The following is an 18,166-nucleotide window of genomic DNA, read 5'->3' on the forward strand; positions in this document are numbered from 1 at the left end:
TAACCACAAACTGGAGGGTGGCTATGTCTCCTCCCCAATCCCTTTTTTTTATCAAAATCATTCCGTCAAAACTTTGAGAAAGCCATTAAGCCAAAAAAAGATTAATATGCAAATTTAGTTTTAATTATTCATGTACGGTGAACCAAAATCAAAACATGTATTAATTCAAAACGTACAGAATTTAAATAATAAAAAACAAGTGTTTTAACTGCAAGTAAGGAGGGACATTAAAACTTAGAACGAACAGAAATCACTCCGTATATGAAAGAGGTTGTCCCCTCCACAACCCCTCGCTCTTTACGCTAAAGTTTTCTTATTATTTTAAAAAGTAGAGTTGTGACAGAGTCAAAGTTTAGCGTAAAGAGCGAGGCGTTGTGTAGGGGACAACCTCGTTCATATAAGGAGTAATTCCTGTTCGTTTCAAGTTCTAATGTCGCTCCTTACTTGCAGTTAAAAAAACTTGTTTTTTTTTTTTTTTTAAATCAAATAAAGGGACGGATATAGGGTCAAGGCTTGAAATTTGGGTCCCCCAATTCTGTATTGAGGGGAGGCGTAGCCCTCCTCAGTTCCAGCATTGCACTTGTAGTCCAAGTATATATTCTTTCAAGTGAAGGAACGGATCGAGGGTCAAGTTTTAAGGTTTTGGGTGTCCCATTTCGGAAATAAGAGGGGGATGGGTCGTCACCCTCGTCAGTGCCAGCTTTGCACTTGTAGTTCGAATATGTATTCCTTCAAAGGAAGGAATGGATCTAAGGCCACATTTTGAGGTTTTTGATGCCCCAATTCTGTATTAAGAGGGGATACGTCACCCTCGTCATTGCCAGCTTTGCACTGGTAGTCAAGTATATATTCTTAATAATGAAGGAACGAATCTAAGGTCAAGATTGGAGGTTATGGGTATTCCAATTCTGCAATATTAGGGGTAGCGTCTCCCTGCTTAGTGTCAGAATTGTACTTTTAGTCCAAATGTATATTTTTCCAGATGAAAAAATGGATCTAGGAGATTTTGGATGTTCGAATTCTGCAATAAGAGGGGGAGGGGGTCTTCACCCTTGTCAGTGCCAGCTTTGCAGTTTTAGTTCAAATATATATTCTTTCAAACGAAGTAACGGATCTAGAGTTAATTTTAGGGTTTTGGGTACCCCAATTCATCAATAAGAGGAGAAGCGTCACCTTTTTTAGTGCCTTGTAGTTCAAGTATATATTCTTTCAAATGAACGAAGGGATCTTTAGTAAAGCATTGAGGTTTTGTGTGCACTAATTCTGCAGTAAGAGAGGAAGCGCCACCCTCCTCAGTCCCAGCATTGCACTTGTATTCCAAATATGTATCTTTCAAATGAAGGATCGGATATAGGATCAATTCTTAGATTTTGGGTGTCCCAATTCTGCAATAACTGGGAGGGGGGTGTCGTCATCCCCGTATGAGCCAGCTTTGCACTTGTAGTCCAAATATATACTCTTTCAATTATAGGAACAGATCTAGGGTTAGGTTTTGAGGCTTTGGGTACCCCAATTCTGCAGTAAAGGGAAGCAATAAGGGGGGGGGTCACCACCCTCGTCAGTGTCAGCTTTGCACTTGTATTTCAAATATATATTCTGTCAAATGAAGTGAAGGATCTAGGATCATGTTTTGAGCTTTTGTGTGCCCCATTTCTACAATCAGAGGAAAGGCGTCACACTCCTCAGTTGCGGTTGTAGACACTCCTCAGTTTCCACAATTGCAGTTGTAGACCTGATATTTATTCTTTTAAATAAAGGGTCGGATATAGGGTCAATGCTTGAGATTTTGGGCACCCCAATTCTACAATAATAGGGGAGTTGTTGCCCTCGTCAGTTCCAGCATTGTACTTTTAGTCCAAGCATATATTCTTATATATGCTAAGAATATAGTATTCTTAGCATATATATAGTATTCTTCCTTATAATAAGGGAGGCCTTACACTCCTCTGTCCCAGCTTTGCACTTAGAGTCCAAGTATATATTCTATCAAATTAAGGAACGGATCTACGGTCAAGTTTTGAAGTTTTTGGCGCCGCAATTATGGAATAAGAAGCGAGGTGTCGCCCTCCTCAGTGCCACCATTGCACTTGTGCTCCAAGTATATATTCTTTCAAATGAAAGAACGAGTCTAAGGTTAAGTTTTGAGGTTTTGGGTACCCCTATTTGCAGCAAAAGCGGGAGAGACTTCATCCTCCGCAGTGCCGGTATTTCACTAGTAATCCAAGTACATATTCTTTCAAATGAAGGATCGGATCTAGGTGTGGGTGCCCCAGTTCTACAATAACAGGGGAGGCGTTGCCCTCCTCAGTCCCAGCATTGAAGTTATAATACAAGTATATATTCTTTCAAATGAAGGAACGGACCTGGGGTCACGTTTTGAGGTTTTAGGTGTCCCAATTCTACAATAAGAGGGGGGAGGGTCCTCAACCTCGTCAGTGACAGCTTTGTACTTTTAGTTCAAATATATATTCTTTCAAATGAAGGATCGGATCTAGATCAAGTCTTGAGGTATTGGGTGCCCTATTTCTGCAATAAGAGGGGAGGCGTCAGCCGCGTCAGTCCAAGAATTGCAGTTCAAAGTATCGAAGTATGCATTATTTTAAATGAGGAACGGACTTAGGGTCAAGTTTTCAGGTTTTGTGTGCCTCAATTATGCAATAAGAGGGTGGAATTACCCTTTTCAGTGCCAGCATTGTGCTTGTAGTTCAAATATATATTCTTTAAAATAAAGGAATGGATATAGAGTCAAGATTTGAGGTTCTAGGTGCCCCAGTTCTGCAATAAATGGAGAGGTATCACCCTCCAAAGTCCCAGCATTGCACTTGTAGTCCAAATATATATTTTTTCAAATGAAGGAATGGATCTAAGGTTAAGTTTTGAGGTTTTGGGTGCCCCAATCCAGCAATAAGAGGAGGGGTGTCGCCCCCTTCAGCCCCTTTTTGTCCAAGTATATATTCTTTCAAATGAAGGAATGGATCTAGAGTCAAGTTTTGAGGTTTTGTGTGCCCTAATTCTGCAGTAAGAGGGGAGGCATCGCCCTCGTCAGTTCCGTCACAGAAGTGTTAGTCCAAGTATATATAATTTCAAATTAAGGTACGGACCTGGGGTCACGTTTAGAGGTTTTGAGGGTCCGTATTCTGAAATAAGAGGGGAAGCATTGCCTTTCTCAGTGCGCTTGTAGTCCAAATATATTTTCTTTCAAATAAAGGAAAGGACCTAGATTTAAGGTTTGAGGTTATGGTTGCCCAAATTCTGCAATAAGAGGGGAGGTGTCACATTTCTTAGTCCCAGCATTGTACTTGTAGTCCAAGTATATATTCTTTCAAATAAAGGAACAAATCTAGATCAAGTTTTGAGGTGTTTGGCTCCCCGATTCTGCTATAAAAGGAGAGGTGTCGCCCTCCTCAGTACCAGCGTTGTGATTAAAGTTCTAGTATATATTCTGTCAAATAAAGGGACTTATAAAGAGTCGAGGTTTTAGGTTTTGGATGCCCCAATTATGCAATAAGAGGGGAGGAGTCACCTTCCTCAGTACAAGCTCTGTTTTTGCAGCTTAAATATATATTCTTTTAAATTAAGAGACGGATGTAGTGTAAAGTTTTAAGGTTTCGGGTTGACAAATTCAGTGCCGACATTGCTCTTGTAGTCCAATTATAGATTCTTTCAAATGAAGGAAAGAGTCTAGGGTCAGGTTTTTAGGTTTGGGATACCCCTATTCTGCAATAAGAGGGGAGACGCCGCTCTTCTCAGTACCAGTATTGCATTTAAATATATATCCAAGTACATATTCTTTTAAATGAAGGAACGGATTTAGGATCAAGTTTGATGTTTTGAGTGCCCCAATTCTGCAAAAAGAGGGGAGGCATCGCCCTTCTCAGGCCAGCATAGTGCAAATATATTTACTGTTTCAAATGAAGGAAGCTATTTGAGGTCAAGATTTGAGGTTTTGGCTGCCCCAATTTAACACTAAGAGGGGGAATGTCCCCCTCCTGAGTGTCAGTATTGCACTTGTAATCTATGAATATAATCTTTCAAATGAAAGAACGGATCTAGGGTCAGGTTTTGAGGTTTTGGGTGCCTCAATTCTGCAATAAGAGGGGAGCCACCACCCTCCTCAGTGCCTGCATTGCACTTGAGGCTTATATTAAGCATAAATTCTTTCAAATTAAGGGATGGATCTGGATCGAAGTTTGGTCAAAGCCTCAAAATGTCTGGTTTAAAGCGTCAAGCGTTAAGATCAAATGTAGGTCAAAGCGTCTGGTTCAATGTTATTTCCAGAAGAAAAACTAGAATTAAGTAAATTTGGGTGCCTCAATTCCTCAACAAGAGAGTAGACATTGCCCTTTTCAGAACCAGCATTGCACTTGTATTCTAAATATATATTTTTTCAAATAAAGGAACATATCTAGGGTCAATTTTTGAGGTTTTGGTTGTGACAATTCTGCAATAACATGGAAGACGTCGCCCACCTCACTGCCAGCAATCCACTTGTATTCCAAGTATATATTCTCCCAAATGAAGGAACAGATCTAGGTCAAGTTTTGAGGTTTTTTATGCCCCAGTTCTTCAATAAGGGGGTAGGCGTCACACTCCTTAGTGACAGCACTGCACTTGCAGTCCAAGTATATATTCTTTCAAGTGAAGAAAGGGTCTAGAGTCAAGTTCTGAGGCTTTGGGTAAGCCAATTCAGCAACAAGAGGGAAGGTATCACCCGCATTGCACTTGTTGTCCAAGTATATATTCTTTCAAATGAAAGAACGGACTTGGAGTCAAATTTTGAGGATTTGGGTTCTCCAATTATGTAATAAGAGGGAAGGCGTGACCCTTTTCAGTAACAGCATTGCACTTGCAGTGCAAGTACATATTTTTCCAAATTAAGGAACAGATTTTTTTCATGTTTTGAGGTTTTGGATGTTCCAATGTTGTAATAACAAGGCAAGCATCCCCCTCCTCGTTTCCAGCATTGCACTTGTAGTCCAAGTATGTGTTTTTTCAAATAAAGGGAACGGATCTAGGGTCAAGTTTGGAGGTTTTGGGTTCCTCAATTCCTTAATAAGAGAGTAGACTTCGCTTTTCTTAGTGCCACCATTGTATTTGTAGTCCAAATATACATTTTTTTCAAATGAAGGAACGGATCTAAGGTCAAGTTTTGAGGTTTTGGGTTTCCCAATGCTGCAATAAGAGGGGAACTACCACCCTCTTCGGTGCCAGCATTAGACTTAAGGTTTATATTTAGCAAACATTCTTTCAAATGAAGGAATGGATCCAGGTCAATGTTTGGTCAGAGCGTCAAGGTGTCTGGTTCGAAGCGTAAAGCTTTAAGCGTCAAGATTAAATATAGGTCAAATTGTCTGGTTCATAGTTTTTCTAAATGAAAAACTAGAATTACGCAAATTTGGGTGCCTCAAATGCTCAATAAGAGAGTAGAAATCACCCTTCTCAGTGCCAGCATTGTACTTCCAAATATTAGTCCAAATATTATTAGTCTCAAATATATTAGTCCCTAATAGTAGTCCAAATATTAATGTTTTCAAATAAAGGAACGAATCTAGGTTCAAGTTATGAAGTTTTGGGTGCCCCGATTCTGCAATATCAGGGGAGGTGTCGCCCACATCACTGCCAGCATTGCTCTTGTAGTCCAAGTATGTATTATTTTAAAGGAAGGAACGGATCTAAGTCAAGTTTTGAGGCTTTTGGTGCCCCAATTCTGCAGTATGAGGAGAGGCGTCGCCCTCTTGAATACTAAGATTGCACTTGTAGTCAGAGAATATATTCTTTCAAATGGAAGAACAGATCTAAGGTCAACTGTTCGTTACCACGAACTGTTTCATTATATGATTACATAAAAAAAACTAGTTTTTTTTTAACTGAAAGTAAGGAGCGACATTAAAACTTAAAACGAACAGAAATTACTCCGTATATGAAATGGGTTGTCCCCTCCGCAATCCCTCGCTCTTTACGCTAAAGCTTTTAATTGTATTAAAAAGCAGAATTGTGGCAAAGAGTCAAACTTTAGCGTAAAGAGCGAGGGATTGCGGAGGGGACAACCCATTTCATATACGGAGTAATTTCTGTTCGTTTTAAGTTTTAATGTCGCTCCTTACTTTCAGTTAAAAAAACTAGTTTTTTTTATGTAATTTCTGAACGTTTTGGAATTAATGCATGTTTGATTTTGGCTCTCCACACATAAATTATTAAAATGAAATTTGCATATTAATTCCTTTTTTGGCTAAATGGCTTTCTCTTAGTTTTGATCAGACGATTTTGAGAAATAAGGGATGGGAAAGGAGGCCTAGTTGCCATGCAATTTTTCGGTTACATAAAAAGGCAACTATAAATTTTTATTTTTAACGAATTTTTCTATTAGTAAAAAATATACGTAACTTAAGAATTATCTTACGTAACAAACTTTTATATTCTTTAATTTTTATTATGTATATGAGAGGGTTTGTACCCTCGTTAATACCTCGTTCTTTACACTAAATCGCAAGTTTTGTCCCAATTCTTTAAGAATGACCCCTGAATCAGAAAGGCCATAGAATGAATAGTTGAAATTACTAAAAATACTATAGCATAAAGAGCGAGGTATTTATCCCCTCCTAAATACCTCGCTCTTTATGCTAAAGTATTTTTAGAACCCCTCACATGCGTAATAATCTCTGTTCGTTTTAAGTTTCAATGCTACACTTTACTTTCAATTGAAAAAAAATTTTCCATGTTTATTTTTTCATTTTTTTTTTATAGTAATTTTAGAAAATCCTGCGCCCTTTTCATTGAATTTCTGTTCCCCCATGACACATTTCTCCATGGAAAGATCCTCCCACATAGCCCCCTCCCCTCAACCCCACCCCCAAAACCAAAAAAAATCCCCTGAAACCGACTGTACACTTCCCAATAACCATTATTATATGTAAACACTGGTCGAAGTTTGTAAGTTGCAGCCCCACCCCCAGGGACTTTGGGGGAGTAAGTCATTCCCAAAGACATAGTTATTATGGTTTTTGACTATGCGGAACAAAATGGCTATCTCAAAATTTTGATCTGTTGACTTTGGAGAAAAAATGAGCGTGGGAGGGGGCCTAGGTGCCCTCCAATTTTTTTGGTCACTTAAAAAGGGCACTAGAACTTTTCATTTCCGTTAGAATGAGCCCTCTTGCGACATTCTAGGACCACTTGGTCTATACGATGACCCCTGGGGAAAAGAAAAAAAAAAAAAAAAAAAAAAAAAAAAAAAACAAACAAATAAACACGCACCCGTGATTTGTGTTCTGGCAAAAAATTCAAAATTCCACATTTTTGTAGATAGGAGCTTGAAACTTCTACAGTAGGGTTCTCTGATACGCTGAATCTGATGGTGTCGTTTTCGTTAAGATCCTACGACTTTTAGGGGGTGTTTCCCCCTATTTTCCTAAATAAGGCAAATTTTCTCAGGCTCGTAACTTTTGATGGGTAAGACTAAACTTGATGAAACTTATATATTTAAAATCAGCATTAAAATGCGATTCTTTTGATGTAGCTATTGATATCAAAATTCAATTTTTTTGAGTTTTGGTTACTATTGAGCCGGATCGCTCCTTACTACAGTTCGTTACCACGAACTGTTTGAAAATAAATCGAACTTGAACTTGGACTTGGATTTAGGGTCAAGTTTTGAGGTTTTGGATGCTCCAATTCTGTAACAATTCTCCTCAGCAAAACCATTACAATTGTAGTCCAAGTATATATTCTTTCAAATAAAGGATCGGATCTATGATCAAGCTTTGAGGTTTTGTTTGCCCCAATTGTGGCGCCCAAAACCTAAAACCTTGACTTCATACCAGTCCGTTCTCTTGAAAGAATATACTTTTGGACTACAAGTGCTATTCTGGCACTGAGGAGAGCAACGCCTTTCATCTTATTACAGAATGGAGGCACTGAAAACCTAAAGACTTTACCCTAGATCCATTCTTTCATTGGAAAAAAATACACTTGGACTGCAAGTGAAATTCTGGCACTAAGGAGAGCGACTTCTTCCCTCTCATTACAAAATTTGGGGACCCAAAACCTAAGAACTCGACTCTTAGATCCGCCTTCATTTGAAAGAATATATATTTGGAATACAATTGCAAAGCTGGCACTGAGGAGGGTAACGTCTCCACACTTATTGCAGAATTGAGGCACCCAAAATATAAAAACTCGATTGAATATCCGTCCCATCATTTGAAAGAATATATACTTGGACTACAAGTGCAATGCTAGCACTCAGGAGGGCGGTGCGTTTCCTCTTATTACACATTTGGGTCACTCAAAACCTCAAACCTGGACCCTCGATCAGTTCCTCATTTGAAAAAAATATATATTTGGACTACAAGTGCAATGCTGGCACTGAGCAAGGCGACACTTCCTCTCGTACTGCAGAATAGGGGCATCAAAAGCCTCAAGACTTTACCCTTTTTCAATCCCTTCATTGGAAAGAATATAAACTTGGACTGCAAGTGAGATTCTGGCACTAAGGAGAGCGACGTTTTCCCTCTTATTGCAGAATTTGGGCATCCAAAACCTCAAAACTTGACCCTAGATGTGCCTTCATTTGGAAAAGAATATATTTGGACTACATGTGTAAAGCTGGCACTGAGGAGGGCTACGCCTCCACTCTTATTGCAAAATTGACGCACCCAATATCTAAAACCTTGATTTTATATCCGTCCCTTCATTTGAAAGAACATATACATGCACTACAATTGCAATACTGGCACTCAGGAGGGCGAAGCGTTCCCCCTTATTACAGAATTGAGTCACATAAAACCTGGAATCTCGACCCTCGATCCGTTCCTTCATTTGAAAAAAATATATATATATTTAGACTACAAGGGCAATGCTGGCACTGAGCAAGGCGAAACCTCCCCTCTCATTGCAGAATGGGGGCACCAAAAAGCTCGACTTTATCCTTGTTCCATTTCTTCATTGGAAAGAATATACACTTGAACTGCAAGTGAAATTCTGGCACTATGGAGGGCGGCGTCTCCCCTCTTTTTGGCAGAATTTGGACACCCAAAACAGTACAAGTGCAAGACTGGCACTGAGGAGGGTTTCGCCTCCACTCCTATTGCAGAATTGACGTACCCAAAATCTAAAATCTTGATTCTATATCCGTCTTATCATTTGAAAGAATATATACTTGGACTACAAGTGCAATGCTGGCACTTAGGAGGGCAACGCGTTCCCTCTTATTACAGAATTGGGTCACCCAAAACCTAAACCTCGATCCTTCATCCGTTCCTTCATTTGAGAAAATGTGTATTTGGACTACAAGTGCAATGCTGGCACTGAGCAAGGCGATACCTCCCCTCGTATTGCAGAAGAATCTATACTTGGAATACAAGTGCAATGCTGGCAGTGAGGGAGGGGGGGCAACGCCTTCTCTCATATTGCAGAATTGGATAATTTAATAAAAGGGGAGCCGTCACCCTCCTCAATGGCTGCATTTCCCTTGCAGTCTAAATTTATATTCTTTCAAATAAAGAAACAGATTTAGGGTAAAATTTTGGGGTGTTGAGTGCCCCAATTCATCATGAACATATCCTATAGCCAAAATTTAATAGCTGGAGCGCTAAGCCAGACCTTTCAACTACGCTGTTTAAAATGGCTGTCTCGAAATTTGAATTTGATTTGTTATGGGAATTGATGGGCTTGGGGGAGGGGGGCTTTTTGCCCTCCAATCACTTTGACCAATAAAAACGGCACTATTACTTTCAATCTCCAATTGAATGAGCCTTTTTCTTAAAGTTTCCATGACAGCAATTGGCCATCTCAAAATTTGTGTCAGATTCATTTCGGGAGAATAAGAGGTTTGGGGGGGGTATCCACCCTTCGATCATTTACGATCTTAAAAAGAGCACCAGTACTTCTGATTACCAATCCAATCAGTCCCCTCCGATATTTATTCGATCAACCTTTCTACGAAAACCTTATATACCCCAAGGGCATAACTTAAAACCCTTGCCCTGAGGACTCTGGGGAGGATTTTCATCCTCAAAGATAAAATTTTTTGGACCTTTCAATTATGTCGAACTAAATGGCTGTCTCAAAATTTTTATTAGATGTGTTTGGGGAAATGGTAGGTGTTGACGGGGTGTCAGTTGCCCTCCAATTATACTTAAAAAGGGCATAAGCCCTTCCAATTTCCAATTAAATGAGCCTTTTTGAAGTTTCTACGACAACTCTCTCGATACGAAGTGCCCTGGTCTAAAAGAAAAAAAAATAATGCATTGTGCTCATATCACATTTTACTTAGGCAGCGCTATTGCGCTGCCCATGATAATTGTTAGAGCAAAAAAGAACATTCAAAGATTCCTTTATAAAAAGCTTTCTATAAAAATATTATTTGCCTCAAGGGCATAACTTAAAACCCTTGCCCTGAGAGCTCGGAGGGGGGGGGGGGCTCATCCTTAAAGATAGAATTTTTGGACCTTTAAATTACGTTGAACTAAATGGCTGTCTCAATTGTGATTGGATGTGTTTGGGGAAATGTTGAGTGTTGGAGGGTGGTTAAAGCCCTACAATCACTTTCGACTATTAAAAAAGGGCACTAGCTCTTTTAATTTCAAATCGAATGAGCTCTTTTCGAAGTTTCTATGACAACAAATGGCCATCTAAAAGTTTCTTTAAGATTTATTTCGGGATAATTTAAGGTCTGGAGTGGGGGGAGGGTATCCACCTTTCGATCACTCTGAGTCTTAAAAAGGGCACTAGAACTTCTGATTACCAATCGACTGAGTCTTTTTCGAAGTTTTTACGCCAATAAATAGCCATCTCAAAATTTAAACCAGATACATTTTGGAAACCCGTGCCCTGATGGCTCTGAGGGGGAGGGGGTTTCTTCCTCAAAGACATAATTTTCGAACCTTTCATTTACGTTGAAAATAAAGGCTGTCTCAACATCTTGATTGGATGTGTATGGGGAAATGGCAAGTGTTGGAGGTGGTTAGTAGCTTTCCAATCACTTTTGACTATTAAAAATAGGCATTTCAATTTCCAATCGAATGAACTCTTTTGAAGATTCTACGACAATAAACGGCCATGTCAAAAATTTCTGTCAGATGCATTTCGGATTAATACGAGGTTAGGAGGGGGGTCTCCGATCTCTTTAAGTCTTTAAAAGAGCAATAGAACTTCTGATTACCAAGCGAATGAGTCTTTTTCGAAGTTTCTACGACAACAAATAGCCATCCTAAAATTTCTATCAGATGCATTTTGGGAGCCTTCGCCCTGAGGGCTCTGAGGGGGGGGGGGGGATCTTCCTCAAAGACAACATTTTCGAAACCTTTCATTTACGCTGAACAAAAAGGCTATAACAAAATTTTTATTGGGTGTGTTTGGAGAAATGACAGGTGTGGGAGGGGGTAGCTACCCTCCAATCACTTTCGACTATTAAAAGTAGCCCTTTCAATTTCTAATCGAATGAACCTTTTTCGAAGTTTGTATTACAACAAATAGCCATCTCAAAATTTCTGTCAGAGGTATTTTGGGAAAATACGAGGTGTGGGGGGGGGGGGTTCCACCCTCTATTCACTCTGAATCTCAAAAAGGGCACTAAAACTTCTGATTAGCAATCCAATGAGTCCTTTCCGAAGTTTGTACGATCACCCTTTCTATATAAACCATATATGACACCAGGGTATAACATACAACCCCTGTCCTGACGGCTGTGGCGGGGATGGGGAGTGTCATTCTCAAAGACATAATTTCCGGACCTTTTAACTACGTTGTACAAAATGGCTATCTCAAAATTTTGATTGGATGTGTTTGGGGAAACAGTGGGCGTGGAAGGGGTGTTAGCTCCAATTACTATTGACTATAAAAAGGGCATAAGTCCTTCTAATTTGTAATTAAATGAGCCCTTTTCGAAGTTACTACGACAACTCTTTCAATACGAAGTACCCTGGTCTAAAAGAAAAAAAATAATGCATTGTGCCCATATCACTCTTTACTTAGGCAGCACTATTGCGCTGCCTATGATAACTGTTACAATAAAACAGAACATGAAAAGAATCCTTTAATAAAAGGATGGGGTAGATGCGTCTATATCTAAAGTTGTCAACAGGATGCGGGCCAGGATTGCTTCAGCCTCCGTAGAATACCAAATATTATCTAGATTTTCAATCCACTTGACTGAATTTCTCCTTTACTTTACACCCTAAATTTTAAACTCAAAATGTAATTATAAAGCTATTGCGAAAACCTAAGGCTAATAAAATATATTCACAGAATATTTGAATATGCCAAACATTTAACTTGAAATATAGGATTAAAGTTTTCAAGCAAAAAAGCACAATTTTCTTTTTAATATTCCTGCAAATAACCCATAATAAAACTATATCCATGAAACAGCAAACTAAAATTAACTTTAGAAAATTTTCCCCGACAAAAGTCTTTCAAAGAAAGTTTAAGTTTCAAAGAAACTTAAAACAATATGAATTAAAGTCATATGATATAAAACAAACAGAAATTACCATGGATGAAAACTTTAAACTTAAAACGAACAGAATTGAAATTGAATCATCAAGTAAAGCTTAAAATGAACAAAAGGAACTATAATGAAAAGCAGAGCTAGCCACCCTCCCCCTTAAAGCCCTAAAAACTTGAATGTAATTCACATTATACTGAAAAAAACTTGTTTTTGAAGATTGTGCTAGCGTCTTGTGTTTCTTCGATTTTCTTAATGTTATCAAACAGTTTGTGGTAACGAACCGTAGTAAGGAGCGACCTGGCTCAATAGTAACCAAAACTCTTAAAAATGGAGTTTTGATACCGATAATTACATCAAAAGAATTGCATTTTAATGCTGATTTTAAATATATAAGTTTCATCAAGATTAGTCTTACATCAAAAGTCACGAGCCGGAGAAAATTTGCCTCATTTTAGAAAATAGGTGGAAACACCCTTTAAAGGTTATACAATCTTAACGAAAATCACACCATCAGATTCGGCGTATCAGATAACCTCATTGTAGAAGTTTCAAGCTCCTATCTACAAAAATGTGGAATTTTGCATTTTTTGCCGAAAGACAGATCACGGGTGCGTGTTTATTTGTTTTTTTTTGTTGCTGTTGTTTTTATTCCTAGGGGTGATTGTATCGACTCAGTAGTCCTAGAATGTCTCGAGAGGCGTCAATAGAACGAAAATTAGAAGTTCTAGTGCCCTTTTCGAGTGACGAAAAAATTGGAGGGCACCTAGGCCCCCTCCAACGCTCATTTTCCCCAAAGTCACAGGATCAAAATTTTCAGATAGCCATTTTATTCACCGTAGTTGAAAAATCTAACAACTGTGTCTTTGGGGACGAAGTACTCCCCCGCAGTTCCCGTGGGAGGGACTGCAAGTTACAAACTTTGACCTGTGTTAATATATAGTAATGATTACTTGGAATTGTACATATATTTTCATTTTTTTCGGTTTAGAGAGGGGAGAGTTTGGGGGGGGGGGTTACGCGGGAGTATATTTCCACGGAGGGGCTTCTCATGGGGGGAAAAGAATTTCAATAAAGGTGGTGCAGGATTTTCTAGCATTATTTGTAAAAAACAATGAAAAAATAAATATGAAAAGTTTTATCTGCTGAAAGTAAGGAGCACCATTAAAACTTGAAACGAACAAAATTATTACGCATACGAGGGGTTTACCTCCTCGTAATACCTCACTCTTTACGCTAAAGTATTTTTAGTAATTTCAACTATTTATTCTACGGCCTTTGTGATTCAGAGATCATTCTTAAGGAATTGGAAAAAAATTTAAGCTATAGTGTAAACAGCGAGGTATCGACTAGGGGTGAACCCCCTCATATACGCAATAAAAACATACGAATATAGATGTTCGTTACGTAAGTTAATCCGTAAGTTACGTATACTTTTTACCAATGAAAACGTTCGTAAAAAATTAAAAGTTCTAGTTGCCTTTTTAAGTAATCGAAAAATTGAGGGCAACTAGGCCTCCTCCCTCGCTCCTTTTTTCTCAAAATCTTCCGATTAAAACTATGAGAAAGCCATTTAGCAAAATAAAAATTAATATGCAAATTTGTTTTAATTATTTATGTGCGGAGGGCTAAGATCAAAATATGCATTAATTCAAAACGCCCAGAAATTAAATAAAAAAAGCTTTTTTTTAATGAAAGTAAGGAGCAACCTTGAAACTTAAAACGAACAGAAATTACTTCGTATATAAAAGGGGGTTTTCCTCCTCAACACTCCGTTCTTTACGCTAAAGTTTTTTTTACTGTTTTAAAAAGTAGAGCTAAGAGAAAGAGTCAAACTTTAGCGTAAAGAGCAAGGCGTTGAGGAGGAAGACCCCTTTCATATACGGAGTAATTTCTGTTCGATTTAAGTTTTAATTTTGCTCCTTACTTTCATTTAAAAAAAAAACTTTTTTTAAACTTAATAATAAGGCAAAATGAGTGTTACTATTGTAACTGGCAAAGTTTATGTAGTGATAAGTATCCGAACTTAGTTTCTAAGAAAAGGAGTTAGGGGGCTAAAAAAATGCCAATAAAAGCTGATTGGTAGCTGCCGTTTGTGAATTTTCACAATGGCCCCAGTGTCTACTTTTATAAGTTTTTCATGGTATTTAAACAAACTCAACAAAAAGAAAATCCCAATACTATGAAAAAATTACAAATAAGAGCTATTTTGAATAAGAAAAGTGGTAATTTACCATTTTCGTGCTTTTCTAGGATAAAGAATATTTGTGCATATTGGCAGCAGACACACCGTCACAAAACCTGCTGAAGTATTTTCCCATCTGCAATGATTTTATTCACGAAGCCCGTCTCCAAGGTGGACAGGTTTTGGTTCACTGGTAAGTTCACTTCTTACAAATAGGGTATTTTATTTTATTAGATTAATTTTAAATAACAGTAAAGATTATATGGAATTATTTTTTACCAAATAGAATATATCTGTAGAGAGAGAAAACACGATGGAAAATACATATTCAGCCTAGAATCATGTTTTAAATCCATATAATCGGCTTGGTTCCTGCCAGTGTTGACATATCTATAAGACAAGTAGTAAGAATAATTATTTGTGGTAAATTTATACATCGATGATTAATGATGGTCAAACAGATGGCACTTCTTCATTATTCAGAACACAGCCAGGAATTTGGATATTAAAAATCAGACAAAAACTGACTTATATCTTATCTGTATTCGGAGACACTTAGCTTAGGCTCAAGGGAAAAACTACGTTGTAGGTATATTTTAATTAAATATTTAATGTATAGAGTTGATATTTTAGTTAGGTTATATTTTGCCTGCGGCCCCACTATACTTAATCCCCCACCCTTCCCAAACGTAAAAATATATAGCCAAAATTATATATATATATATATATATATATATATATATATATATATATATATATATATATATATATATATATATATATATATATATATATATATATATATATCCATCTCCCAAACGTCTCATTTTTTTCTACCCGTGTACCTGTAAGTTCAGTCAACTTAGGTGTGTTCTGATTAATTAACAAGTACCAAGCGTTGTTATCTTTTTGAGCACTGGAGAAAATTTCAAGAATTAAAAAGAGACAATATTTAACTGATCAATATTTTAGGTTATTCCTTCTGCCTTTCTGTTGTCATACGAACACTATGATGTCGAAGAAGTTGTTATTCGTGACTGCGCACAAACAGATATACAGCGAAGGACCATACGTTGGAGTACCTAAATTCTAATAATCATTATTTTCAGAAACATTCCTGCAATATCCTGTAATATCCTTATAGCCATTCTCAATTCATGTCATTTCTCAATTAATTCACCAGTTTTGTGTCTTTTTTTCTAACCGTCTCCCAAAATAAATTTCTGCTTGTTGGCTGTTACCAAGTCCAGTAAGCATCTCTTATTTTGCCGTGTATTGATATATATCCTATATCTGTATTCAAATATGTCTTTCAAAATTCTGTCACTAAGAAATAACTTTAGTCCTACCTGAAAATTGTAATTTTATTGTGATTCAAATTAACATTATACAATTCCTAATAACAAGGAGAAAGTTTTCACTCTTGAAATAGAGTCTGTAACCCATCAACAACTAAAATAGAAAGTACACCTTTTATTGGAAACCCCTCAAGGGATTCTTACTGTCCTATACCTTGTTTAACAAGAAAATCACATTTTCACCTTGGTAGCATTGATATATCTCATTTTTGTTTCTTTTTTCACCCAGAGGATGCTTGTATCGAACTGTTGGTCGTAGAATATCAGAAGAGGACTCACCTAAACAGAAATGAAGATTTTTAGCGCCTATTTGCGCAAAAAATAGATCGCATCCTAGCAAGGTGCCTTTTTTACCCTACTGCACCACCAAACATCCACTTGCCCCAAATAAGTCCCAGAAACTTCAGCCTAAATAGGGCCCTGGAATGCAAATTCTGTGAAAGCAATCTATTTGTCTTGTTCTGAAACTCCTAAACAAAAGTTTACAGTTTGTATTCTTGAAAACGGAGGAAAGTTTTATTTTAGCATGAGTAGCATAACTGATGGGCCCCCAACTGACTTGGGCGAGCTCCATCAGTACAAAATTACATTATACAAAATTAGCTGACCAGAGACAAAGGTATAGCGTTCTCTTTAGCGAAGAGCCATCAGGCCCCAGTGTTTTTTTGTTTTTTTTTTCCTCATAGTAGTTTTATATGGAAAGGGTGGTCGTAGAAAATTTAGAGGGGATTCATTTGATTAGAAGTTGAAAGTTCTAGTTCTCTTTTTAAGAGTAGAAATGTAGCAAGCCCCCTCCCATTTTCCTTTTAGCTGCCTTCTCCCAAAAATAGCCGATCAAAGTTTTGACATAACCATTTGGTTTGAAATACTCAAAAAATCAAATGATTATGGCTCTTCGAATCACATGAACTCCCGAAGCCCATGGGGCAAGAGCTATAAGCGATGAAAGTCGCCCCATTGTTTGCATACAGGGTTTGTTATTGAGAAAGGGTTTGTAATGTTTCATCCTGGTTCTCCAAAAAGGCTTTGTTTTTAAAGTGGTCAAACAGTTCGTGGTAACAAACTGTAGTAAGGACTGACCTTATAGTAAACTATTGTTATAGTTTACTATTGACCCTTATAGGCTTAGTAGTAAACAAAACTCTAAAAAACGGAATTTTGATACCAATAGGTATATCAAAAGAATTGGGTTTTTATGCTGATTTTATATATATAATTTTCATCAAATTTAGTCTTACTCATCAAAAGTTACGAGCCTGAGAAAATTTGTCTTGTTTTAGAAAATAGGGGGAAACATCCCTTAAAAGTCATAGAATTTTAACGAAAATCACCCCATCAGATTCAGTGTAACACCCCCTAAAAGTCATAGAATCTTAACGAAAATCACACCATCAGGTTCAGCGTTGTTTGTTTGTTTTTTGTTTTTTTCTCTCCAGGGGTGTATCGACCAAGTGGTTCTAGAATGTCGCGAGAGGGCTCATTCTAACGGAAAATAAAAGTTCTAGTGCCCTTTTTGAAGAGACCAAAAAAATTGGAGGGCGCCTAGGCACCTTCCCACGCTCATTTTTTCCCAAAGTCAACGGATCAAAATTTCAGGATAGTCGAAAAACATAATAACTATGTCTTTGGGGCTCAGTTACTCCCCCATAGTCCCCAGGGGAGGGACTGCAAGTTAAAAACTTTGACCAGCGTTTACATACAGTAATGATTATTTGGAAGTGTACAGACCTTTTCAGGATGATTTTTGATTGAGAGGGGGGTTTGAGGGAGGGGGATACGTGGGAGGATCTTCCCTTGGAGGAATTTGTCATGGGAGAAGAGAAATTCCATGAAGGGGTGCAGAATTTTCTAGCATTATTTTGAAAAAAAAAACAATGAAAAAATAAATATGAAAAAGTTTTTTCAACTGAAAGTAATGACCAGCATTAAAACTTAAAACGAATAGAGATTATTATGCATATGGGGGGTCCATCTCTTCCTAAATAGCTCGCTCTTTACGCTAAAGTATTTTTAGTAATTTCAACTATTTATTCTACAGCCTTTGTGATTCAGGGGTCAATCTTAAAGAATTGGGACAAAATTAAAGCTTTAGCGTAAAGAGTGAGGTATTACTGAGGGAGCAAACGCCCTCATACACATAATAAAAATATATGAATATAGAAGTTCGTTATGTAAGTT

The 18,166-nt window shown here is 37.6% G+C and overlaps 1 protein-coding gene across 3 annotated transcripts in view; it reads left to right on the forward strand.

The window, feature by feature from the left end:
* The window catches only part of LOC136028253 (dual specificity protein phosphatase 22-like), a 63,346-nt gene that overhangs the window by 19,862 nt on the left and 25,318 nt on the right, over positions 1-18,166 (forward strand). For all 3 annotated transcript variants that reach the window (XM_065705989.1, XM_065705988.1, XM_065705990.1), the window contains exon 3: positions 14,699-14,823. In XM_065705989.1, the coding sequence (XP_065562061.1) occupies positions 14,699-14,823 (125 nt within the window). The remainder of the gene's footprint in view (positions 1-14,698; positions 14,824-18,166) is intronic.

This window comes from Artemia franciscana, chromosome 6 (genome assembly GCF_032884065.1).
Source record: "Artemia franciscana chromosome 6, ASM3288406v1, whole genome shotgun sequence".
NCBI lineage: Eukaryota > Metazoa > Arthropoda > Branchiopoda > Anostraca > Artemiidae > Artemia > Artemia franciscana.